This window comes from Corvus brachyrhynchos, unplaced genomic scaffold (genome assembly GCF_000691975.1).
Source record: "Corvus brachyrhynchos isolate BGI_N302 unplaced genomic scaffold, ASM69197v1 scaffold83, whole genome shotgun sequence".
Classification (NCBI taxonomy): domain Eukaryota; kingdom Metazoa; phylum Chordata; class Aves; order Passeriformes; family Corvidae; genus Corvus; species Corvus brachyrhynchos.
In genome coordinates this window covers 1,614,360-1,641,343 of record NW_008238464.1, presented here as the reverse complement: position 1 = coordinate 1,641,343, position 26,984 = coordinate 1,614,360, and the positions used below count along the sequence as shown (strand labels likewise).

The 26,984-nt window shown below is 38.4% G+C and overlaps 1 protein-coding gene across 1 annotated transcript in view; it reads right to left on the bottom strand.

Annotated features, from left to right (window-relative positions):
• The window catches only part of EIF5B (eukaryotic translation initiation factor 5B), a gene marked incomplete at its 5' end in the record, with an annotated part of 38,589 nt that overhangs the window by 2,162 nt on the left and 9,443 nt on the right, over positions 1-26,984 (bottom strand). Inside the window, 22 exons of the mRNA XM_017736968.1 lie at positions 431-592; positions 1,157-1,295; positions 2,282-2,446; positions 2,565-2,641; positions 2,754-2,885; positions 4,085-4,216; positions 5,814-5,975; positions 6,101-6,283; positions 6,935-7,066; positions 8,627-8,768; positions 9,934-10,001; positions 10,864-10,974; positions 11,119-11,226; positions 11,840-12,138; positions 14,351-14,440; positions 15,846-15,932; positions 16,979-17,074; positions 18,673-18,823; positions 18,955-19,175; positions 19,641-20,289; positions 20,680-20,767; positions 20,857-20,982. Coding sequence (XP_017592457.1) covers positions 431-592; positions 1,157-1,295; positions 2,282-2,446; positions 2,565-2,641; positions 2,754-2,885; positions 4,085-4,216; positions 5,814-5,975; positions 6,101-6,283; positions 6,935-7,066; positions 8,627-8,768; positions 9,934-10,001; positions 10,864-10,974; positions 11,119-11,226; positions 11,840-12,138; positions 14,351-14,440; positions 15,846-15,932; positions 16,979-17,074; positions 18,673-18,823; positions 18,955-19,175; positions 19,641-20,289; positions 20,680-20,767; positions 20,857-20,982 — 3,520 coding nt within the window. The remainder of the gene's footprint in view (positions 1-430; positions 593-1,156; positions 1,296-2,281; positions 2,447-2,564; positions 2,642-2,753; positions 2,886-4,084; positions 4,217-5,813; positions 5,976-6,100; positions 6,284-6,934; positions 7,067-8,626; positions 8,769-9,933; positions 10,002-10,863; positions 10,975-11,118; positions 11,227-11,839; positions 12,139-14,350; positions 14,441-15,845; positions 15,933-16,978; positions 17,075-18,672; positions 18,824-18,954; positions 19,176-19,640; positions 20,290-20,679; positions 20,768-20,856; positions 20,983-26,984) is intronic.

Here is a 26,984-nt window from a genome sequence, read left to right as displayed (position 1 = left end):
TTCCAACAGCAAAAGATGGAGCAAGGGATCATCTCCTCATCCAAGCTCGGTGCCCCATAATTAGAGCAACTGCAGGATTGCTATTTATTGTGCAATTTCAAGCACTGGCTGTGATGCCCTGGGGGACTGCTGAGCACCAGCTCTGTCTACAAACAGTAGTTGGTGAATATTAAGTGTGGCATTTTGCCCTCTCAGGCACTCTGAGCTGCAAGGTCTTTCCAGCCACAGCCCCTCATTCCTTTGGGCCTCTGCAGGGGCACCATTACAAACCTCAAACCACAGCTCCAGAGCCCCTCAGCTGCACAATGCCACACACACACACTCTGTGACAGAAGGCTCCACCCATGCTTTTCAGGCTTCATGCAACATTTCCACTTCAAGCAAGCTGCCACTGTCCTAAGCCCTCTCAAAAAATGCAGATTGCTCTTACCTTGCTGACAAGGATATCTGTTGCTTCAAAATGTCGTCCATACATTTTAGGTGATTCCCCAGGAATAGGTTCTATTTTAACACACACTTCTTGGCCTTTCTTTGCAACATCCACTGGTTTGTGGTTTATTTCAATACTTGTAACTATTCCAATTTCGACAAACTGTAACACAATGAAGCAGCTGTAACACATCCACCAAACCTCTGTGCACACATCCTTCTCTAAACTCCTGTTTGTAGGCACAGACTTGCTGCAGGAAGTGCAGCACTGGCAGAGCTGCTGCCCCAGCACAGGCAAACACAGAGCACAGCAAGTGCTCCATCCTGAAAAGGGCAGGGACACCAACCTCCTGCAGCTTATCTGGGATATCAACTGGTTATCCCTTAAAATGTCAGGAGTTGGTTGCCCCCTTTTTTAGCCACCAGGCATGACAATTTTGCCTGTTACTCAATACCACAGCACACAACTGGCAGCAGGGAAGGAGAGTGGTTGACAGGCAGGTCCCCCCCAGCCACACTTCCTTGTGCCCTGCTCCCGGGCTCAACTCTTCTGGCAGAGAGCAGCAAGATATTTGAGCACCAGAAGAAAGACTTGATCTACAAGTCTGAACCTCATCTCCTGCCAGAAATCTGTGCACTGAGGAAAGGCATACAAGCACTCCATGGTGCAACACCCCAGGAACTACCAGCTGGATCAAACATCCAGTGGGAAGAGAGCCTTACTTACATTTTTGCTAGGTACACACATGGGAGTCCCCTGCTTCACCTGGCCGGCCTCCACCACAACACCCATCACTATTGGGTCACGAGAGTTGAAAATGAACTGAGGGAGTATTTTCAACTTGCACGGAAACACTGCTATATGCCTGGAAGATGGCAAGAAAAGACACTTTGAAAGATACGCTGGGACAGTATGTAACAATAACAGTTCTGCCTTCTCCCACACTTCTTGGGCATTCATTCTAGGAGTGTTACTTGGAGAAAAATCAAGCAGGAAAAAACCTCTTTTCTAATCTTGCTAATTCTAGTCAATACCTGATCTTCAAGATCTACAAGGAACAATAATCATGCATGCCTGGCGTGGATTTTAATTTGACAGGCTTGAGCACTCAACTTGGACCAAGACCAAAGGAGTAGTAATTTTACAGTGTAATTAGAGCTTCACAAGAACACAGGAATAGAAATATTGCTGCCTGAACTCCAAAATTTCAAGATTTTTGTTTGCCAAGTAAACAAATACATTTAAATGCTGAGCTAAACAAACTCCAGTTGGGATCAATATGAAATGAAATACGTTTTCATTTATTTTGACTGTCCTTACTCTACTGAAGACCACCCAATGACACATGATTCCAAAAATTAATTTTGGGTCCCTATAAATCCTTAAATGATTACATATTCATGTTACTGCAGTTGGAATTAACCCCTCTACACTGGGATTGCATGAATATGAAACAATAGAATCCAAATCCCTTTAGTTTTGTTTTTTTAATTCTGCAAGACTAACCCATCTGTCACAAACTAGGAAGAGAAGCCAAGTATAGAAAGCAAACCTTAATAAAAATACTCTATATTATACAAAAGTTCTAGCTCAATCTTGTATCTGCTGCACAGCTTTCACAGCTCTCACCCTACTAGGCCTAATCCCAGATCTAAACAATTAGACTGGAGCACCAAATTCTTGAAAACTATCAATTTATTGTCATACAATCTTCCTCCTCTCCTCCCTTTCCATTAGAAGTACATGCTAAGTAATAATAAAGAAACAAATAGTTAAATACAGCTTAATTTACACTAAAATAAGAGAGAGACTTATTAGGGAAGCATCCAGAATACAATTGCTCACACTTACTTGAATTCCTCTTGCTTCTGCTTTTTGTAGTCTTGTCTATATTTTGTGAAGGCATCGAATAAGTGATAAATGATTTCAGCACTAAAAATACGAACTCCTAAGCTATCAGCCATCTCCTGCGCGTCACGTTCAATCCTCACATCGAATGCCAGAATGACGGCGTACCTGGAGGGAACAGAGAGCCCAACAGTTCACCCCACACACCACAAACCCAGAGCTACGGCCGGCCCTTCCTGCAGCACCGCTGCACATTTATCAACTGAGCAAAAGCAAAGCTACTTACTGTGGGTCATGCTCCAGCATAACTGATGCCTTCATAACATCTTTTTTATGGACAGGACCTATATTAATTCCTGAATACTGTTGAAGAAAGCCACAAAAATCAAGTCACTAATCTTTCTGAGTCAAAAGGAAACAGTTACTGACTAAAACACAGAATCAACGGCATCAGATAAAGCACACTAGTACTTACTGGCACTTCTGATGTTTTAAGAAATTCAAGTAATGCCTCTAAAGAGCCTAACGTAGAAGCCTGGACATAAACACCTTTCTCTTCTAATTTGATTGCATTTAGTGTTTGCTTCAGTTCATGTATTAGTTCATCCTTTAGAAAAAAAACAGGAGAGAAAAAAGCAAGTTTTAGTCCTCTTGCTACTGATGCCTCAGGGTACAAAATCTTCCTGTTCACGAGCTGCTGAAAATATGCGACAGCCATGCTTGATAGGTCCCACCTGACAGACGTGCAGTGTAAGTCACACACAGCCAATGAGACTCCTGACTGTTTCTGGCATTAGAAAAGCCTGAGCTGAACTAGACCTGAGGATTTTGCAGGAAGGTGATCATAAACTGGGCAGATGCCCACCTTCAGAGCTGGTAACATTTCTCTGCAGACTACACATCACTTTCCCCAGCACTGCAATTTTCTGCTGGCACGGCTGTGCAAACATTGTGTGGCAATGCCCTTGGCTGCCTGAGGATCAGTGACAAAAGCTGACACCTAAAACCATGAGCTGGAAAGGATCCTGAACACTCTTTAGGCCTGGGTACAAAACAGGATGCAAGAGCAGCAAAGCCTCTTCCTCTGGCAGATGAATGGGTTTTGCCATTGACTTTTAGCCATCATGTATCTACTACCAGTAGTACACTTCAAGTAAATACTCGTATGTACCCAGCAACAAGGTCTGTGTTTGGACACCCCAAAAGTTTGACCTCCCTTCAGAAGCACAAATAAATAGACAGAAGACTAAAGGAAAACTATGATTAGAAGTAAATTAGCAACATGTGAGTTTCCTTTCTAAACTAACTTCCTGCCTTTGGAAAACAAGAAGCAGTTTTCGGTTTAGGATAGCTATATCCTTTCTTCTGTCATTTTTAACATGTAAGTCCCAAAAGAAATTTATTACAAAAGTCTTAAATTAGCTTTGCAATTAGTAGAGTTTGCAAAACTCCACTAGTAGATATGTACCTAATATAATTTGATTAGAATATTTCCATAAATTATTAAAAATACCAAATCAGTAATTAACAGAGCCAAACTATGCCATGATACTTGTGTTCAAACCTTATTCTAGCAGCAGAGACACCCCAGCAAAATGTCAGGGAAAAAACTAACGGTCAAGATACTAAAAACATCACACCACCAAAGCTTCACATGAGCACAAGGCTAAAACGTGTTACTGGAACAGTTTTTAAAACAACCAAAAAACCCAGTTATTTGCAAACTGAGCTCTCAACATTTGAGTTGCATCACCAGAGAGCTCAAGTTACCCTCAGTGTGTTGTACTTCAACATCAGCCACCTCACCTTGAGGACTGGGACTTCATCCTCTTTATGAGCTACGAGCAATGGCAAACCAGCCAAGGTCTTTTCCAAGTCTTTCCCAAGAATCTTCACGCCTTGAGCAGCAACAACCTCTTTGTGCTTTTCATACTGGTTCTGAAAGAGAGAATATACACATTAGCAAAGACTTCTGTGCTGGTGCACAGCAACACAACTCAGTGCTGAGCAGCTGAAGAACACGGTGGGGAGCAGCGAAGCGCAGCAGCTCCCAACTTTTCATCAGTGATTGTCTCTGCTTTTCATTTGCATGTCTCAGTCTTTGTGCTCTTCTCCCTTCAGATACCCCCTGCACCTCTGCCGAGGCGGGCAGGACACAGGGAAGTCTTCTAAAAGAAGAGGAGGGGGCCAAAAAGGAACATATACTAGAAAAGAACAAGCAGCAATAGACAGCTACTCACTAATAAAACCCCACAAATTCAGCCCCATAGGCAAGTGATGGGAAGATGCCAAGAGCTTAACAAAAACACTAAAGCTTCGCTGACACACAGCCCAAGGCTCTGTGCAGGAAGGGCTGTCTTGATCTCCCACTGGATGCCATCCAGCCTTCCCATGTGCATAATTCCATGTTCAATTTCCAAGGTTCTCCCCTCATCCAGGGGAACCTCAAAGATCTCACACTCAGGGCATGGCTCTAAGACGTAACAAATAAGATCTTTAAATTGATGTTGGAAGGATTTTCTGGTTTGTTTCTTAATTTATTTAGATGTCCCATCCTTCTCTTAAAACTGCAAGGCAGCTTCCCTCCTCAGTAAGCACTTTGTTCCTGCAAACCTCTATCCTTTAGCTCTCCACCCCAGAATGTGGGTCTTATTTCAAGGACAACAATTCCACATGAACAAGCTGAATCAAAATGCATCCTCACTGCCTGCCTCAAAAGAGCTGAACAGCTACCCTAGGTCCACTTCCCCAGCTCAAGGTTCCCAAACCTTAAAGCCTGTCCTATTACATTCACCTAGGTTATCTGTACAGAAGTTTTCTTTGCCTTAAAAAAAAAAAAAATCTGTGCAGACATTTATTCCTTCCCTTTTAAACAGGAAACATCAAAGCAGCTCTTTTCATCCCCTTTGAATTGCATGCACTAATCTTAATATATGTATTCATTTATTTACAGCCTTTTGCTTCGGTGTCTCCTCCTCATTTCATGGAAAGCCATGCAGGAAGGATCTCAAATTCAGGGTCTCTCCTCAGGCTAGTAAGACTAGGGCAGCAAAACCTCCAACAACCTTTGTAAATGCCAAGAGGCTGCAGATTCTGCAGAAGTCGTGGTCACTGGCACTCACCAACCAGCCCTAGAAACTCATGTGTTCACTTTTCTCAAATCTAAGTGTATGTGATTTTTGTTACTAATATTATAACTTTAACTCAGAAGTCACTGTAGTAGTACACTCCAGTTTCCATTTAAGATGGGTATCTCCCTCTCACATGTAGCCACATACTTGAATCCCTTATTAAAGCATACACATCCTAAACCTCACAGCAAGTTAATTCCTTGACCATTTTCTTTGCCACTGCTGTGACAACACACACCCCAACAGGAACATACATTTTCACAAGAGACACCAGATGCACCCTGCATTGCCCTTGAAGCCCCCTTTAAATACCGTTACTATAACCACATTCTACTACATTCTCTTTTTATAAAGTTTATTTTTTTCCTGGGTCATAATACCAGTACAGTAACCAGCTGCCATACCTTAACTCGTAGCTCCTTCATAGGAGGAGGCAGCAGAAGACCTCTAATCTGAGTTACGATAGGACCTTCTACCCCAGGAACAATAATGGTGTCTCCTTCTCTCAGACGTCCATTAATCAGAATAACATCTATGGTAGTGCCCATGCCTGGCAGTGCTTTAACCTGAATGAAAGGGGGAAAAAGTTACTTCTTATTTAAGCACTTCAAACATAAATTTTTTACCAGGAGGAAGGGTGCAGGGAAGGGAGAAATTTCTGTATGAATTTCAAGAAGAGTTGCTGTATTACCTCCATGACTTGAGCTCTCAGCTCCTGACACTCTGCCAGTCTCTTGGTCAGCATGGTTTGTGTGAGCTCAACAAGAAGAGCTATCAGACTTCCCATGCCATCCCCTGTGTGAGCAGAGGTAGGTACAAGAGAAACAAAAGTGCGAGGATCCTTATTCTCATAAAACAAGGCAGCGTTCAAGCCCTGGAATCAGGATTAATAGTTACATAGGGAAAAGCATATATACACATCATTATTAACAGCAACATTCAAGCTCAGTCAAATACCACTGCATTTTTTAAATCCCAATTTAAAAAACCAACACTGTTACTGACAGCATGCTATGGAACCTCAATCCACACTTGGAAACAGTGTGGGATAACTCTACAAAGTTAATTATCCCATCTAGCTTCTAGACAGCATTGTGTGTCACCAACAGAGGAAGTTCCCAGAACTGATGTGATTCATACCCTGCCAGCATCCAAGAGAAAAAAGAGACAGATGGGATTCTCTCAGGCTATTCCCAAAGAGAAAAAGAACAGTGACAGAAAACCTCATCTGCTGTTCATGACTCCATTGACCATGCACAGCAATTAGATATTTTTCTCCAAACCAGCGCTAAGGATGGAGCAGTTAAAATTACGTAAAATGTAAAAACAATGAAGCTTGGTTTATGAGAGGCTAACACCAATGTGTCAGAAGAGATGCAACAGTTTTCTTGATATTCCAAGTTGTTTTGAGGAAAGGGGAAAAAACAAAACAAAAAACACCCACAAACCCAAAACAAACCACACCACTCATCCACCCTTTACTATCACTTCTTCTCAGCAAAGAACCTTGAATATTCCAACCTACCTGTTTTGCAAATTCCACTATGATAGCTTTTGCACGTTCTTCGAATTCATCTTTTGTATTTTTTTTCTGCTTCTTTAAGGTGACAGCTACATCTGTATCGGGACTTTTTTTCCAGTCATACAACCTATCAATCTTGAAAATACAGCAGTATGTCATCTTATGCAGCTTACTAAGGGTGTCTTTATGCTTATGCCACATCATCAGTGAGAAATACTTTATCAGCCAACTTAGCCAGCCATCTACCTGCTCCAGTAATCAAATGAAATAGTTTTTATTTGCTTTAGCTGCTATATTTAGCTCTGTTTAAGTCAGGCAGTATTACAGGATAGCAATATTACTTCCGATTTTAAAAATTCGAGCTACAGTAATCTAGGTTCATATGGAAAAAGTTTATATGCATAAATTACATCAAGGTTAAAATAAAACATTCAGAAGACACCTGTTTACAGATTCACATACACACAAAAAAACCCAAAAACCACAGAGGTGTTTGTGTTTTTTCCTGAAAAGAGACTACACTAGTTTTACAAAGAACTTTTAAAATTTACTGGTAAATATGGACCCTTTCCCATGTTGCTACAGAGAAGGGACCAGAGTGGGGCTGTTCAAAAGACACAACTGTATTTCTGAAACACTTCCCCAAGACAGCTGCCAAAGCAGGACAGGTTTAGCCCAAAAACCTATTTGCTGTACAAATCAAAACTACATCTTAAGAAAATGGATTATAACCTGGTCAAATAATACAACTACAACTTAAAATGCAAGGGCTCTTAGCTATTTAATTTCAGGCTCACTGTAGGTCTTTGATGGCAATGAAAGACGGTTGGGTCTTTGTGTCTGACCAAGACAGAACTCTACGCTACTCTGCTGTAAGGCCTGGACACCTCTTTATCCAAGAAGTTGTTTGTGTTCTTTCAAAAAGTAGCTGGTTTTGGCAATGAGATAACGGCCTCCTCAGTTCCAACCATCTTCAATCTTAATGCTCCTTTCATTTTTTGAAGTATATTGCACTTTTTACACTGCAAATGAATAGCCTTCTGACAGCTCTCTGTCAGCATGTCAGATAGCTTCCAAAGTCATTGGACATGAGCAATTTCCATATATATATATTATATAATTCATCGAGTCATCACAAACAGGCAGCATAATTTCTCATGCACAGGATTTCTAAAAACAGGGCTGAAAATAGCTGGCTAATTTTCCATCTAATATTGCAAAGCCCAAAACACTTCCCACCAGTGATTAACATTACTGCTCCATGGGCTTAAAGTCGGCTTGTCTTCAAGTCAAACTAACCAGTATCAGTGGCTAAAATAAAGTATGACCTGTCAACGTGAAGCTTGTGTTGCAGTTTTATCAGAAAATGCACACAAATCTATACAAGTAGGCACAAGGGAAAAAAACCCACAATTGAAGTACAACTTCCAGAAGTGTGAATCATATACAAAAGTTACATAAGGCAACAAAATTTACCAGTAAGGATTCCAAGAAGATCAGATTGTTCCACGAAGCTCCTGTAGAGCCATTGTTGTATCAAGGACACAAAAAAATGCAACACACAGGACCCAAGAACAACCCCTTCAGACTTTACACAAAACAATTCCAGTTCAAGGAAGAAAACACACAATTGTCAAAAGCCAAATACACTATTAGAGTGGAGCAATACACTATTAGAATAAAAATCTATCCTACCTTGTTGAGAGCTACTATAAATGGGCATTTCTTTGATTTCAACAGATTTATTGATTCAATTGTCTGTGGCTCCAAACCATGCATGATGTCAACTACAAGTATAGCAATATCACAAAGTGAGCTTCCTCTATTTCTTAGATTGCTGTGATATTAAAAGACAGCAAAAAAAAAAAATCAGTCACTTAGCAACAGAACCTTTATGAAAACACCAAGTACAATGTCAAACTTACACTGACAAACAAAAAGCTAAAGCTCATCAATTAGTTATTTCCCATCAAAAACGTAAACCATTCAAATGACACTTTGTAATTTTCATTCAACAAAATACATTAAAGAATGTGTAAGCAAAACTAAGAAACTATTATTCTCCCGAGAGTTTTCATATTATTACATAGTTTTACAATATAAGATATGTTCTGATCATTTTCTGAGTGACAATTGAGACAGTTAAAGTGAAATGCAGGAGTGCAAAATCTGAACAAGACTTTTTATATACCACATAAACACTAAGACTATCATGATTTTATACAATACAGTGTAAATAGACTATCGCATCTTTGTTGCCAAACAAAACCTGGCTAGAAGATGGAGAGCTGTAAAGAGGTACGATGCCAAGATACTGATCTGAACATTACCAAGGGCCCCACAACACAACATTTCAATGCTTACAAAGGTTTATACTGAAAAATGTCACATCAAAGTCCTAATTCTTCTGTTTCAAGATTTCACCCAAGATCTCACCTCAGGGAGTTCAGTTATGCACGTCATGTTTTAACCTTAAAAGCTGATTTAGTGGCTTGCCTGCATGCCACTGGTGTTCCTAGACAGCATTTGATCTCTGCTAAGACTCAGATGACTTGTGCAATTAGTAACTTCCAGTCTTAGGAACTCAGTTACTACATTCAGACACTGAATGAGAAACTAGGACAAAAGTTTTAATTTTTCATAGCAGAGTAGTTAGGTCACCTGAAATCCTCACCTTTTTTCCTCCAGCTAGCTTCCTGCTTCCAACTTTCCTCTTACACTAACTATTTATTTACATGCTTTTTCAGATATTCATGGCTCAATTGGCACGAAGACAGAAAATTAATCAGCTATAAAAGGCCAGCAATTAACCAGATATAAAAAGCACCTGCAAATGAAGCAAATCCACTTAATTCCTCTACGTTAAGTTGGTTTAGTTGGACTTTTTTTTCAAGTGAGAACTAACACAATGAATTAAGCAAAGACCTCACACTTTGCTAAAAATATCCCCAAATGCTTTAGCCATCAGTTCTGAGAAGTACAACATTATGAGAAAACATTACCTGAAGGACTCATGTCCTGGAGTGTCGATTATCAGCATGCCTGGAATTTTTATGTTCTCTCTGTCAAACTAACATTTCAAAATATTAGACATCTTGTAGAGATTACACAAGAAAAAAAAAAAAGAGCTGGCAACATTACTGACAGTCTGCACTTCAAAAATCCAGATACATATTTTAAGGCCAGCACCTTCTATAAACCTAATCAGTCACCAGTCATTTCAATATTAAAGAAATGATGCAGCACATTCCTCCAGGTATCAACTGGCCATAAGCCAAGCTAAAATCTGTAAGACAAGGCAGCCTACAGAAGAAAAAAACATTTCAGGGTAGTGAGATGTACCATCCTTATCTTGATGATTTTCTCCTCTCCCCTAATTTTACATATTTAGTAAGTTGAGTAAAATCTCGGAAAAAGCCGTTACTACACCAAGGCTGTGCAGCCAGCTGCTTCTGCGAGCAAAATAGGATATAGTATCCGAAACAAACAATACAGAACAGTTACTATTTGTGTAACACGATAAAATTCATCACCCAGGAATTGGCCAAATTTCAGCACATACAGCAAAGGGTAAGTTTTTAACAGAAAATATACTCAAGAGGTTTCAAGAGTCTTAAGGTTTCAAAAGTCTCAATTTACAATCAAAATACTGACAAGTAAACAGTCTATGTACATATATGCACTGTCCAGAACATAGTAAACAGTACTTGCATATTTTTCTGAAGAAACAGCAATGCATTAACTGAAATTAACGAATGTATGAAAAATGAGACAACCTCCCCTTTGGCGGGGGAATGATAGGAATTAAAAAACAACCCCAAAATAAGAGAGGGGGGGAAAGTACATCTGTCCATGTCAGGCAATCTCACAAGGCCTTTATTAATCTACATTTCATATTTTTAAGATGCAGTTGGTGACGTGTTGTAACTTACATTTTTCACCATCTTGGTTTGCTCATTAATAGCTTCAAGGGGAACATTAGTTGCACCAATCTGCTGAGTGATACCACCAGCTTCACTGTCCTGCACGTGAGTGTGGCGGAGCTAATGACAAAAAAAGACCAGAAATACTTACATATAAGAGACTAAAGTTATGTCTGAGCACACTCTAATTCTTTCTGTCTTCAACCAAAAAAATATGTGCTTAAGCAAGAGGCACCGGCAGTGCTTTCACACTCCACACCTTACCTTATCTAAAATTTTGGTCTTGCCTGTGTCTACATGCCCCAGGACACAGATAACTGGTGCTCTGAGCTTTTCAGTGTTCATATTTTTGCTGTTTTCAGCTCGTCGCTTCTATGTAAAAGACACATAAAAAACGGTAAGTATAAACCAAAAACCACAGCTCACCTCTTGACTTGATTACATACATACAAACACAGAGTTAACTGTGGGACTTATACTTTCAAGGCAATTTAAGGTCTGTCAACCCTCTTTTGGTAAATCAAAAATTTTCAACAGTTAAATTTTTGGTTGGTTGGTTCTGGTTACAGCCTAGTAGGCTAAGTTGTTATAGCCACTAACAGTGGCTTTGCTGATGGTGCATTCTGAACTAGCACCTTGGGTGAGGAAACCAAGAACATGAGTAGCCATGAAAGCACTGAACAGTTTAGACACATCATCTAAAACTTGAAAATATCTATCTGTAAAGGATAAAAGCCTCTTTCTCCAGGAGGGATATAGAGCTGGAGGGCAACAACACTGAAATTGCCATCTTTGTGGTCAAATTACCTAAAAACAAATACTTTATCTTCAGACAAAACCAAGTATATTTTTTTTAATTAACACAATTTATGAACCTGCTTAAATATTAGCCCTGACACAGCCACCATTTTGAGAAATTTGATGAAATTAACTGAAAATTAATCTGTTTGTTATACAACACAAGAATCCAAGTGTATCTTAATACCTCAATTCTCCGTTTAGCTTTGTCATAAGCACGCTCCTCCTTAGTGCGGTCATCATCAGAGTCATACTCAGAATCAGAGCTAATCTCCTTGCTGGGCTTTTTTTCCATAGATTGTTTTCCAATAGCTTGGGAGTCTGCCTCTCTCTCATCTGAAGTCTTTTCATCCTCATCTTCACTGCCTTCACTATCTTCAGATTCTTCACTCTCTTCTTCCTCTTCCTCCTCCTCGTCGTCCTCCTCCTCTTCCTCGTCCACTTCATTTTGTTCTTTGACTTCAATATGGACAGGTTTGCTCTCTGCTAAAAAAAAAAAAAAAAAAAAAAAAAAAAAAAAAAAAAAAAACACTAAAGTAAAAATTCTCTATTAAGTTCACACTTGTGGGGGAGATGGCATGAGAAAGCAAAAGAGACTACTAGAGAAGAATGAAGACAGAGTAAGTGCTACAATAAGTGCTTGTCAAGACCATTTTTCAACTTCCAATGTTAAAAATAAAAAGTGTTTTATGTTCAGAGTTGCTGGCTTGCGTTTCAAATCCAGAAGCAAAGCAAGTTTGGGGTGGGGTGAAGAACCATATTATCAGCACACTTATGTTTAACATTATTTGCAAACATTCAGATGTTCTTTGAAGTCATGTGCACTTCATAAAGGAATAATGCACCAACACCTTTTTAATAAAGCCAAAATACTCCAGATCATTACTATATGGATTCTGTACTGCTGATCAGGAATGCACATTTAATCAGATATAACAATCAGAACAAATTGTCTCTTTCACGCCTATAAAAAAGTCTCATCTTCAGGTTTTCTTTGACTGTTCAGAGAAGATTAATCATTTTTCATAGTAATTCTTCAATAAGCAGACAAAAAGAACTATCAAAAAGTAATTTTCTTTCTTTGAAAGCTTCCCATTTATAATCATCTGTAAAATCATAAGATGCAAGCCGATGATCACTTTAAAACCATGGATTCTCCTCCTTACAGCACTGCTGGCAGGCTCACTACTCCTAGAGACGAGTTACATTTCCTTGCTACTCTCATAGTCCATCATCTTAGTAATACACTAAATCTAATTCCCAGGAAGGTTCTTTTTCTGGATCCCATTGGCAGAGCCTTCAAATCCAAGCAGTAAGAAGTGCTATGTCCTCTCCAGGACAGTGGTACCAGACTAAAACAAACGCTCAAGAAGGTGAGCAGCCCTTAGAACTCAAAAGCACCAGAGGAACAGACCTGTGCTGGAATGAAGTCCATTCTGCTGTATGTATCTGTATTATCAAGCACTACACTTGAAAGCACAGGTGTCACAAGTATAGGCTTGAGCAAGTAAAAAGTATTTGATGAATAAATAGTCTTTGAGCATAAGAAACAATGAAGACATTATGGAAGCACTAAGTCCAGTAACAAACTCCTGTTCAGGATGGCTCACAGAAAAACACTTTTCTCCACCACTGGAAAAAAATACCTGAGAAGTTATCCCTGCACTCTTGCACAGTTTTAAGCTCCCCATAAGCACTGTTGTTGAATGCAGACAGACTATGGCCTTTGGCACACGTGCACAGGAATATGGATGTTCTTCCTTCCTTTCTTCCAAACCTGCCTCTCAAAGAGGCGTATCACAGAATCACAGAATGGTTTTGGCTGAAAGGGACTTCAAAGACCAACTAGTTACAGCCCCCCTGCCAAGGGCAGGGACACCTTCCACTTAGACCAGGTTGCTCAAAGCCCCATCCAACCTGGCCTGGAAAACTTCCAGGGATGGGGCATCCACAACCTCTCTGGACAACCTGTTCCAGTGCCTCACCACCCTCGCTGTAAAGAATCTTTTCCTAATATCTAAACTAAACCTACTCTCAGTTTGAATCAATTTCCCCTTGTCCTGTCACTACATGGTCTTGTAAATAGTTTCACTCCATCTTTCCTGTAAACTCCCTTCAGGTACTGGAAGGCCACAATTAGGTCACCCCCAAGCCTTCTCTATTCCAGGCTGAACAATCCCAATTCTCTCAGCCTTCCCTTGTAGAAGAGAACTTACTATAACACATGCACACTTAACCTTCACACCATTTTAGACCCCCACTTCTTTGAAAACATCTCTCCTAGATGTTGCCAGATTCATATCATAAAAATACTATGGCTTTGGAACAATTACTAGAGAAATACAATACCAGGTAAAAGGTTTCCCTAAACTTCCAAAGGTGGTTTAAGCACATATTAGAGAAGAGGATTTTTACTCCCATAAAAAACCAACAAAAAATTACAACCTAATCATTTTAGATGGTAATTGCACATAAGAGTATTTCCAAAGGGTTGTCTTAAGCAGTATGTGTGTGACTTCTGAAAGCTCTGCTTTTGAGAAGAGATTCTTACATCTATTTATCATCAAACTTACCTCACAATTTATCTAACAGAGTAGAGAAAAAAATCTAAATAAAATATTGTTTTCTATAGAAACAGAAAACTCAGCCCAAAGCCTCTTAACCAGAAAAATCATACATTTGGTATCTACATGCCCACCTTTCTCTCCATCTTCATCACTAACCATAGCTTCCCAGTCATCCAGACCTGCATCTTCTGTTTCATCTTCTTCCTCCTTTTCTTCTGAAACTAAGAAATCCAACATAAAAGTTAAAAAAAGTCAGTCCAGCAACATACAACATTTTTAGATGCCCTTTTTTTTGACATACTGACAACTGCAATTTACAAGTTTGCTGTTACCATAATTCTATCGAATTATCTCCACATTCCATAAAAAGAAGATGCTGCATACTTAAGAAATAATCTCCAATTCTCCACAAAAATCATGTAGTGCTAGCATCTTTGCCTAGACAAACTTTTGTGAAAGACACAGAAAACCAACTCATCTAGCTCCTGTCTGCATATCACGTCAGTGCCTGCATCATGCCTGCCACACAAACCTCTACAACAATCATGATCCTTGCAAGGAGTTGCCCAATTAACAGTCACGATGTGTAACAAAGTAACAGAGAAACAAGAATACGACTTAAAGTAGAATTGTAATTAGTGAGAAAATACAAATTGTCTACAAGAAGGACACCAGGTGCCTTAAAATAATTATACCATGGATTCCAGAAGCATTAAACATATTCATTCAGAAGGAATTCAGTAAGATTTACTAAGAGACTGCAGCTCTTAGTAAGAGACAAATGGAAAAAGGCAAACTTGCAACCCCCTCCAAAAGAAGCATTATACAATATATATTTGCTGCAGCACGTGTCAAAAATTTCAGCTCTCTGAAATGAAGACTAAGTTCCACACTGCTAGAATATTAGCTAGGAACTAACATTCTGCTGGTGAGCCCTTCTCTTATGGCAATGGAATGCCAATCATAAGATAAGCCAAGCTAGAATCACAGGACACTTTCAGCTTTGTTTTCAAAAGCTGCACATTTTGTCAGTATTTGTCTGACTTAATAATAAGGGTAAAAATTGAAACAGTCTCCTTGCTGAGGAAGAAGTCCAGTACAATGTGATTTTGATAAAGCAAGTGCTGTGCGTAGGCAAAAATGAGGGTAACAATCACTTGCTGATAACTCAGTTTCACAAGCTAACACATATCCTCTGCATTCAGTACTTGTGAAAGCAAAATATCTGCAATAAAGAATACAAGCACTGTGAATGTTGCACTATCAGTACTAGAAGCAGAATATTTCCTCCCTACCTCCACCTAACTGTTGACAAAACAGACTTGAAAAAGCAAATGAAAAGTCAGGGGAGTGAATAGGGCACAGAATATGCTTACTGGAGATAATTGACTAAGCCAATTGAACGCTGGAGTTCACCCTGAATAAGGGACGTTTATACACTCATTTTGAGGCTTCATGCCTTTTATTCCATAAAATTTCAGTAGTTCCTCCCTTAAGAAAGAAAAAAAAAGGCAACTACCTCAAGAAAGGATGGCCATTTAGCCCCATCCAGCAAGGTATGATAACTATCATGCAGCACTGACACACATGCTTAAGTGTTTGAAATTTATTAGCATTACTACCAACCTGGCTCTGCTGGAAGAGGAGTCTCTTCTTTTACTGGTGTTTCCAGTTCTACTGCATCTTCAGCTGGGGAAGTTACCTCCACACTTTCTGGAATTGCAAGACAGGAAGTTGGTTGCTACATACTTTCAAAGTGCAAACTGACTTACTCATACATACAGCTCCACTCCAGCTTATTCGGAAAACATTTGGCTTTCTAAGCAGTTGAATAGATTTATAAGATAGGTCAGTTATTGACATTAAAAACTCCTCACTTCTTTTAAAAGACAAGAGAAAATGGCATAATACAAATGAACTACCCATACTTCCCCCACTGTTCCATTAAAAATACAAACAAAAAAAAACAACAAAAAAAAACAAAAACAAAAAAAAATACAATTCGGAGAAGCAGCATTTTCAATTCTTTACACACACTCCATAAATGATAAGCAGGCACATAACTAATGTGAAATTAAGGAAAAAAAAAAAAAGGAAAACTAGCTAAGTAAGAAATACATCTACATTTTTTAAACTAAGGATTAGCCTTAAGAGCCACAGCAACCCCCAGGGAAACCACCGAAGTAAAAAAAATGTCCAACCTACATCTAGCCAGTGCAATAAATTCTAAGGTTTCAAAAATGCAAGCTCTTTGAACTACTCTGAACAACTGGCACCCAGGAGCTGAAATCTGTTTTTATATACAAGAAAACAAATGAACAAACTGTCTCCAATTTAAAAGTACTAAAACTAGGATCAATCCCTTTTCATCCTGGGACAAACTCAGACTTAATCATAAGTTATTACTACTTAAACTACTTTGTATTTGACCTACATATGCACACAAAGCATTCAATGTCACATTCATAAAAGGCCTTTATACTCTGTACATATCCAACATTTAGAAAATCTAAAGACACTATCCAGGTTAGGAAAAAATAACAGTCAAGTAGACTGTAAAAAAAAAGGATTAAGAGAGCAGCCTTCAAAACAACTTTAGGATCCTAATGCATCAGCACTTGGATGTGAGGGCAGGGATATTAAAAAAAAAAACCCAGAGGCACCTTGAAGTGCAATTAGCTTAAGATTAGCTGATTTATTTCAGAAATATTTCCAGAAATGTGACTAATCTATTAGGTCTCCCTATATGCAAACTACACCTTCTTTATTTTCTGGCTGCTGCTGCTTCTTTCTCTTTTTGTCTTCATATATTGGCCTCTTCTTTGGCACAGAGTCTTTGGATGGCACTTCAACACCTGCAAAACAAAACAAAAGATTTGTTAAAAAGAAAATCCAGGTAATTATTAAACTTTGATTTAAATAACAACATGTCTTCCAAAATTGGAAGATGGAGGAAGAAAGAGTAGAAAGTGGGTTCAGTGCATATTTTATCTTTTTTAAAAGTCTGAATTCAAAAGCTAGAAAACTTGAGTGAAGTATGGGTCTTCAGATACTCCTGACTGCTCTCAAAAAGAGGTCAGATAACTGGAAGAAGGGGATGGCAATGAAACAAAAAATAAACAGTAAATCAAATCAGATTCTACAATTGCAGGTTTGAAGTTAATCACAGACCTACATAAAATGTCATGAACGTATACCTCAGGTTTATCTTTAAGGTCTGCTATGCAAAAACTCACTTAAAACCTGTCTGCCAAGGCTCCTAATTTCAGACAATTTGGAGTAGTTCAGAGCCACAACTCTTCTTAAATGCTTAAAGTTGCTCAGCAGATGGCATTTTCCCTTTTGCTCCATGTTGGGAGGTTGGTGGATTTTGTTTGTTTTGTTTGTTTGGGGGTTTGAGTTTTGGTTTGTTGTTGTTTTATTTTTTTTTAATTTTACAACACTGATGGTTTCAGGTATTAAAATAATGCCAGGTTCAATTCACCAGCTTCATCTTTGCCTCACCAGGAAGCAGGTGCTGTAATGTATGAAGGGATTCAATCAAAAGAAGTTTCGTGCAAAGACAAATTAAAAACTTAATTCCTGCTGCACGTTAAAAATTTTCTCAGTTACTGAGTGACTTATATTGCAGATTCAACAAAAATCCAGTTGTAGGGGCACATAAATAGAAAGATTCTTATAGCTACAGCAACGACCGAGGAGAAATAGCCTTTGTGTATGTTTAAGAACTCCAAACATTTTACTAGCTACAGAGATTCCTATATTTATACATCCACCTAGAGTAAAGTGTCAGACAGTGTACTCTACAAATACAAAGACACTCAGCGCTCACAAATTACTTTCTTTTTTTAGTCACAAACCAGACACCAAGAACAATTAGGACATTTTACTTACAATATATTGGACAAATTTGCTTCATTGCAATGGAGACAGATCGTATTTCACAGAAAAAGTAGGAAAGCTCTTACATACTTCTGCAAATCCCAGAGAAAAACACATCTTCTCCACGGACTTCCCCCGTTGTTTTTGAAGTAAAACAATGCACTTGCCTAATTGAGCACATGAACTAATTCAACAAGATCCAGATCACTGGTCTTACAAGACCTTCAACACAGCCCATCTGCTTTTCCTGGCCTTTGGACTACACCACTTCTTTAAGTGCTTTTTCCTAAGTTCCACAACTAACATCTTTAACTGAAAGTAGGCAGTATTAAAAAGTTGTATATTTAAAGTGTAAGATGAAAATACAGACACTTAAACCTACTTCAAAAATAAAGGAGAAGGGAGGGTGCACACTGCCTTCCTTGACAACAGAGCACCTTTACATGGAATCACTCAGTACCCTCCCTCCTAGCTCCAGAGAGGAAAAAAAATAAACACAGAGCAATAACGGATAGGAAGTTGGTTGCATTTCTTGGTTTGGTTTTAATTATTATTAAACTTTACTGCTTACCCTGAGCTTGGAGTAGTTTAAGAGTAGCCTCTGCTCTGGCTCTGGCTTCTCGTTGAGTTTTTGTTAAAAGCTTTCCCTCCTTCTTCAAACGCTCCTTCCTCTCTTTTTCCTTCTGTTTCTTTCTTTCTTTCCTCTCTTGCTCTAATCGCTCCTAGAGAAAAAAACATGCAGAAACTCTAAAGCATGCTTTACACAAAAGCTGCCCAAGTATATTCTTTTTACAAGAAACATATTAAGGATTAATTCACCAACTGCACCAGCAAGCAGACAGATTAAGGTTACCTCCTCTTTGCGTTTTGCTTCAAGTTCCTCCAATCGTCTTATGCGTTCTTCCTCCTCTCTTTTTGCCCTTTCCTCCTCCTCTTTCATTTTAGCCAAAGCTTCTTGCATGGCTTTAACTGTGGCTTTACTGGGACCCTTCTTCTTCTCTTTCTCTTTTTCTTCTTTCTCACCCTTCTTTTTTTTCTTGTCTTTTTTCTTTTTGTCCCCCTCATTGTCATCAGCTACAGAAAGAACAGGCATACACTCAAAGATCCCAGAAATTTCAAAGATACTCTAAGTACAATTTATATTTCAAATATGATAAATAACATCAAATGAGGAATATTTTCTCTGGCTTCTACATAAAAATTTCATAATGAAAACAATAAAACTGTCTCAAGTCATGGCCTGAAGTCTTAAAGTATCAGAGTAAGTGAAGTGAAAAAAATACTCTTGCTATACAGAACTGTAATCATATACTGTAATGAGAATTCATCACCTGGCTTGTTTTCCCATGTACCTGAACAGACTACAGGCCAGAAAACACAGCCACCTGTGAGCCAACACAGAGGGGCAGACAAGGCTACCAAATATCCAGTATTCACAATTCAAAATAAACCAACAAATTATCCTCACTGCCTGGCACCTCTCTGGCCTTGTAGAAACTGTGGTATTTAAATTACAGTTTTAGAAACGATATTACAAACCTTCTGCTCCTGCAGGAGTCTCTCCTTTTTCCCTAGGGCCAGGGATTGCTGTAGCTTCAGGAGAAGCCTTCTCTTCAGCTTTTCTTAGAGATTCCTTTGGCTTTGCTGGTTCTTTACCACCTTCTAGTTCTTCCTTCTCTTTCTGTTTCCTCAATTTAGCTTTTTCTTCTTCACGTTTTTTTCTTTCACGTTCTTTTTTTTCTGCCTTCTTCTGAGCCGCTGTTTTTAATTTGAATGAAGGTTCTTCTTCATCATCCCCACTTTCAGCAGCAGGAGCAGACTTTGGCTTTTGGTTTTTCTTTTGTCGTTTTCTAGACTGGGAGACCTCATCTGATTCATCACCACTCTCGCCTGTAGACACTCCTCCCCCACGCTCTTTGCTTTTCTTAATGTTAGTTTCATCTTCTGACAAATCGTGTTTTTTATTTGACTTCTGAGTTTTCCCTTTGCTTTTCTTAAGCTGTGTCTCATGATCATCATCATCACTGCCAGAAAGCATGTCTTGTTTTGTTTTCTGAGTTTTTTTAGATTTTTTATCTTTATCTTCCACTTCCTCGCTGTCATAGTCATTTTCCAGATTGGCTTTTTTACTCTTTCCTTTCCTCTTTTTATCTTGTTTTGATAAGCTTTCTTCATTGTCATTTTCAACCTAGTAATTAAACAATTCAATAATCAGCCATGAAAAGTTACTTGCCCTCAAGAGCTAAGAAGTAGCATTGAGATACATCACGAAAAACCTCTCTTATTGAAGACAAAGTTTGAAAGCAATAACTATTCCTTCTGATTTCTGAGTGTACCATACTTCAGCCCAGAAAAAAGATTTATTCTGATTGGCTTTGAATAATTATCAGCATGAAGACATGGCTTTTTTCATGATTGACTTTACTATGAAAATATGATCAAATATAACTAAAAGAACATGCTAGCTACATGTCTCAGATTGGATCTCCAACTACACTGCAACACTAGAATTTCTCTGGGACAGAAGTGTCTCATAACTATTTCCTATTAAAAAGCCCACCTCCCTTTCAGTGTTCACCTTTCCTGTAGAAGGTTGTTCCCTGTCAACTTTCCCTCCTTGTGCCTCTATTGACAGTTCCTCCAGCTCCTTCAGGATATCATCTTCACTAGAATAAGAAAGAAGTTAGGGCATTTAGATAACTGAGTTTTTGGATAATGGAATAAGATCAGGCAGGTGGAAAAAACCCAAACTTACTCAAAATCTTGTTTCTTCTTCTCTTTTTTCTTTTTGCCTTTGGATTTCTGAGGCTCTTGATCCTTTGCAGCTCCTGCACCTTCTATCTCTGCAGCAAGGGCATCAATATCAATATCATCTTTTGCACTGAAATGAAGAAGGAAAGCAGGGTTATCACTAGTTCAAACGTTGAATTTACGTAAGTAGAAGCCATCTGAATAAAACAAAAGTTTGAAAATGCAAAATCAATCACAAAACATATGCAATGCAGGAAAAAATACCCCACGTTTAACAAACGATTGTGCACTGTTACCTTATTCCACTCAGTAGGAAGTGAAGGAAGAACCTTCACACATGTCATCTGCATGAAGGGAGGTGGAACAATAAAACACATTCAGTTCTTGCAACACCGACTTTAAAAGTTGAGCTGTGCAATTTGATGTACATTCTTGGAAGAATGTAACTAGACTGTTTGACTTTGTTCCTCCAAAAGATGTTGTTTGGCCCTTCAAATTACAGGTGTCATTGATAGAAAAGCAGCCACCACAATCGAAGTGTAAAAATGAAGCACAAACAGAAGAAATTTTGCAAATCACAGCCAGGGAATCCAACTAAGATATTTATCTGCTCCCTCAAACATCCTTTTGCAAACAAAAAAAGACTGTATTTTTATTAACCAAGTAAGTGGAAGTTCTTTACAACTTCCGACTCACAATAACAGTTGCCTATGCTTTGCCATCAGACTGAAAATTTTATTATCTCTCAAGAAAAGAAGTCACACAGAAGAACAGAGTTCAGCTCCAAGCCAGTCTTTAAAGCAGATCATAAAAAATACCAATGAAGTTGGCAAGCAACCATTTGTACCACTTGCCTTAGTATTACCTCTCTGAGGCCTAAAGAAAGCCAAAAGAAGTTTTTGTCCAGACATTTTACCACCTGATCACATTCACAGTACAATTATAAGACAGGAGACTTACTTATTCCCTGCTTCACACTTAAAGCTTCAGTATTCAGATCAAAACTGGTCTGATGCTACTTTTATCACAACTGGCAGTTTCAAAACCCGTTTAATCAACAAGCTGTTAATATTTAATTTAACTCCCTCTTAGATACCTGGGCAGAAAACTGTTGTTTTACAATGTCACTGTCTCATGTATTAGCATCCACTCAGGACAAATCAGCCAAAGGCTGGCCCACCAAATACCCAAAACTGTATCCAGAAAATAAGGGAAATTAATTTCTTCCAGATTCAGGACTTTCAAGACATCAGCAAATTCTAAACTATCAGAGCTTCAGTCTTGCCAATTTATAAACTCAGAAGTTGAACCTTAATAAAGAAAACCAAGTATTTAATTATTCAGCTACAGATTCTAAAAATTCAGTAAGTCTTAGTTGCAGCTCTCTTTGCAAAAAGGAAAGGGCTGGATTCTTTTGCAAGTGAATGCTGACACTCACATTTTATCCCACATATTGGGAATATGCAAGTCACCAAATACTGTCTGTATGTGACAACAGCACAACTAAGCAACAAAGTACTCCATTTATTTAAAGGCCAAGATCAATTATTTGTATTTTTAAGATCTTATATTTTCTTCTGGGTAGACTGAACAAACCAAATAAAAAGCAGCACAACAAAGTACCTCACTGTACAGCACCAGTATTGCCAGAGATACTCTTAGCCAGGAGAAGAAAAAACATACCTAAAATATACCTAGTAACACTCCCTCATGTGCTGACTTGATTTGGAATAGATTTGTCGAAAGAAATGTCTCTCTCAAATAGTAAATGCAAGATCTCTACAGTAATTCTCACCTCCCTCAAGAGAAAATACACATTTTGGCTGTTCTCACCCTAAGACGATTTGATGTTTCAGCAATTTAAGAGCTGTTTTTATAAGCAGTTTAACTGGCTGTATACCAGGGGTAACAGCTGAAATAAAGATGCCATTCACTTCTACACCTAGAATTAAAGCCCTAATGTCAGGCTAACTACACTATATCTAGGCCTACACATAGGCCCTCAAACTTGTTTTTGCATTAATTGCTGAATATCAAGTTTATTAAGCACACTTGCTTACCTCCTTTTCCTCTAGGAGTTAACTGAGGAGACTGAGTCATATCCAAGCTTGAAATAGTTTTAAAACACCAAAATACATGCTCTACTACTACTTCTTCCAAGCTCCCATTACTACAGGACCTTAATCATGTGGTTGTTTAGATACTAAAGCACCAGGCCTCTAAACAGCTCATATTTTACATGGGTATTATCAAGGTTGACTTTTCACAATGCATTTTAGCAGAAAGTTATGTCCAAACATAAAACACATCACATGGGTGTTTTGCTACAAGCAAAGATGTCTATGGTACCTCATGTTTTCCAGGGTACAGGCTTTAAGGGGGCAAGGGTTTATTTGCTGTTGATAACTCACTTCGAGTGAACTTTGAAGAAAACTTCTTTTGGGGGGGGGCGGGAGGGGGAGGGAATCTCAAACATGGAAAAAACTATTTGACAGACATTAAGCTTTAACACCCACAAACAAGGAGTTTGGGAATAATAATAAAGACTGTTCAGCTGTCACAATTGTGGCATCAATACAAAAACCTTTCCAAACTTGGCTTCCACTGCTTAGTTTCTGAAAAATTTGTCTGACCAAAAAAAAACAAAAAACCAACCAAAAAAACCAAACCAAACAAAAGAACCGTTCTATATTTTCCACTACACTTCCATTTACTAAGAAGTGACAGAGCAAGCTTCAAATATTTGAGCCTCAATGAAATAAGTAAAATTAAGGCTGTGTGCACTTATATATACAGCTACAACTCATAAGAACTGACAAGCAAGGATATTGGAAAGTCAAGAAATTCAAACACTGGCTTCCAGTACTACAAGTTTATTCCCATACTGACCTTGAATTTCCTTACCTTTTAAAACTCTAATAATACTCTACTAGGATTTCATAAGAAAGTTGAAAAGAAGATTAAGAAGATGCGCCCCCTAATCCTGGGGGATGATCTTACTCCTTCTTATAAGGAATCCACTACACTTAGATACATAACAGGAGAGCTGCTTTCCTATGGGCTTTGTTAGATACACCATGGAACTTTTCCCTGTAAAGGTTTTTAAACAGTCCCCCAACACACATTTCAGAAACCCAAGCACTCTTTCAGGAACCTCCTTCTCCAAGATCTCCATTCAGCCTTTACGAGGGTCCAAACCTAAGAGGGCCTGATACAGGAACCTGAAAGGACCAGAATGAGAATTACTGTAGAGGTCTTGCATTTACTATTTGAGAGATGCATTTCTTTCGACAAGTGTATTATAAATCAGAATGTTTTCAATTTTGACCTCAAACTGCTTGTGCATGAAGACTTTATAAACAGATTTCCCAGCCTCACTACCTTAGACCATTCAAGCTCATACTACTTTGCACTAAAAAAATAACCCCACATTTCCCCAACACAAGAGGCTCAAGGAGATATGGAAAGTGTTACAATGAAAACAAAGTGCTATTGCACTGCTGAGAAGGAGATACTTCCCTGATTTTCCTTTGTCTTTGTTTAGCAGGTGAAGCCTAAGCCACCCCTGTTACTCACATACTTTGATACCAGCCTCTATTTTTGCTGCTAGATATAAAAAGAGTTTTGATATTGCTAAAACAGCATTTCAATGCCTTAAATTACAGCACAAATTAAATGTGTGTACTTCACTCAAACCTAAACAAGCAGTTTTCAAAAAAATGGCTGCAGACATTTTTCCATGAAGGCCTGTGCCTAAGATAGGGCAAAACTCTACAGTGAGGAAAGACAAGTCACATTCATTAAAGGAGAATGCAGTAATCAATAACAAGCACACAGAGATCACTACATTTCAGATATCAAACAGAATAATTTTTCTTTAGAATTACATCACTAATCAAAAAGAAAAAGTGCTCAACATCTCCCCTACACAATTTCACTGCCTTTTGCCATTTAAGCAGGATTACAGTAATGTAAATCTTTAAAATAGCACATAGAAACATTTACACACTTTATACTGAAAAAATATTTACCTTAATGCCCTAGAAATTACATTAAGAAATCAACAGTTGCCCAGAAGGGTTTCTGTATGAGTTGTCTGCATAGACTAATGAAAACCCCTATTGCATGCAAAAAGCCACTTAAGGAGGGATTCCTGAATATTCACTGTGTCACAAGTTAAATGCTGTGTTAACACAACATTCTGTACCAAACCAGGATCAAATATACCCAGACCATTTCAAGTAAGTGTTTGGAGATTTTTAAGACAGACATGGGCAACAGAGGATGTTCAGTAACATCTCTCAAACAAACAAAGCATAAAATCAGGCCAGTAAGAGAAAGTAATACCCAAAACAACCTAAGTTGCTCATGTTACATGTTAATCAAAATCAACAACAAATAAAGCTACAAATCCAAATCCTGCCTATAAGAGAAAGTATGAAATTTCTTTCAGCATGAAGATTAAAACAGCTACGAAATAAAAGAGCTGTCACCTACCACTGCTCAGTCAGATGTACAAAGACATCCAGTAGCTCTGCTATTTATAAGATCCCACACAGTTGCAAGCTATTGAGTCAGAAAAGTGAAAAAAAATCTTGTGACTGATAGATGCACAGTCTGTAGAAAAAAAAACCTCTGCTGTGTTTCTCTTGCTATTACATCAAGGAGACAGTATTTAAGACTAGAAACACAGTTTAAAAACAAACAATCCAACCCCTCAGCTATTACATCCCATCTACCCAAAAAATACTAAAAACACCTAAGGTGTTGGGCTGATTTTATTTGAGGAGGTGTTTGGGGTTTTTTTAAACATGAGAAACAAGCACAGTTTTGGATCAAGTTCTTTTTCTGATGCAATGGCCTGCAATAGCCAGAACCTAGAAATTCCCTGTAGAAGCCACCTGGAGACCAGAGTTGACCCTAACACAAACTCTGATTTACAGATGCTGAAATTTATGTTAATCCTAGTTTCCACATTCTAGGGTTTACTTTAGTCTTTTACAGGCATGCTTTCCCATTTTGCTTAAAAAAACCCCTCACATAGTGAAGTTCATGGTTTCTAATACTTGATCACAATTAGCAAGATATATTTTTAAATTTTGAAGTTCCACCATTTCTTTCAGTCTACAGTATTACAGGCATTCATCAGTGCATCACTCACCAGAAGAGAAGCTGTCATGCTCCAAATCAAGACTTAAAACTTACAATTCGCAAATAACACACACAAAAAAAAAAAAAAAAAAAAAAAAAAAAAAAAAATATCAATGCTCCCTAATAAAGTATGTCAGAACAGTTACAAGTACACTTTAACTATTTATCACTTTTCTCTTCCATGGAAGGTTAAAAACTTACTTCAAGTACTGACATAGTTAACATATTCATCATTAAGGGATTTTCATAGTGTGAGCCCGTCATACTAAGGACTGCCTGCAATATAACCTCTGTAACACACAAATCTCAGCATGGAAATTTGAAATATTTCCTTGGCAGGAAAACAAAGCCAAATGCAGGAACACAGCTATTGAAATAAGAGTTAATAAGCTTTCATCATTTTTCTTTGCTCAGTGAACTTCTGCAGCTAAAATGCATAATTGCCCTTCCTTGCCAAACAAGCTCCTCCAGCTTTCCATGACGGTTCTAGTGAAGGAAAGCCAACTGACCAACAGCATTTCACAGACTCTCTAATAATAGACAAGCTCATTATATTGGCAAGACCACCAAACATGCATGTTTTCCTCCTATGCTTTCTTAAGAACACACACAATTAGGACTTCCAGTACACTTGTTACAGTACCTACAACACATATCCCCAAACACTGAGGAAAAGCTTCATTATAAACAGGCACCGTGCAGCTACACGTGACAGAGATGGCATCCTGATTAGGCAGCAGTGAGATAAAGGGCAAAGAAAAACTACTAATCCATTCACGAACTGAAAGAGTGGAGCAATAGGATTATACAAAGGAGCTGAGTTGCCCTCATTCATATCAATTTGACTCTATTGAAATTAGGTAAATGAAACTGCAGAAATTAAATGGAAGAATTCAGCTTAAAATGAGACAAGCCCTAAACTACTGGAAATCCAACTTCCAGCTTTGCAAACAAAGTCAACAGGATAACACCGTCCTGCTG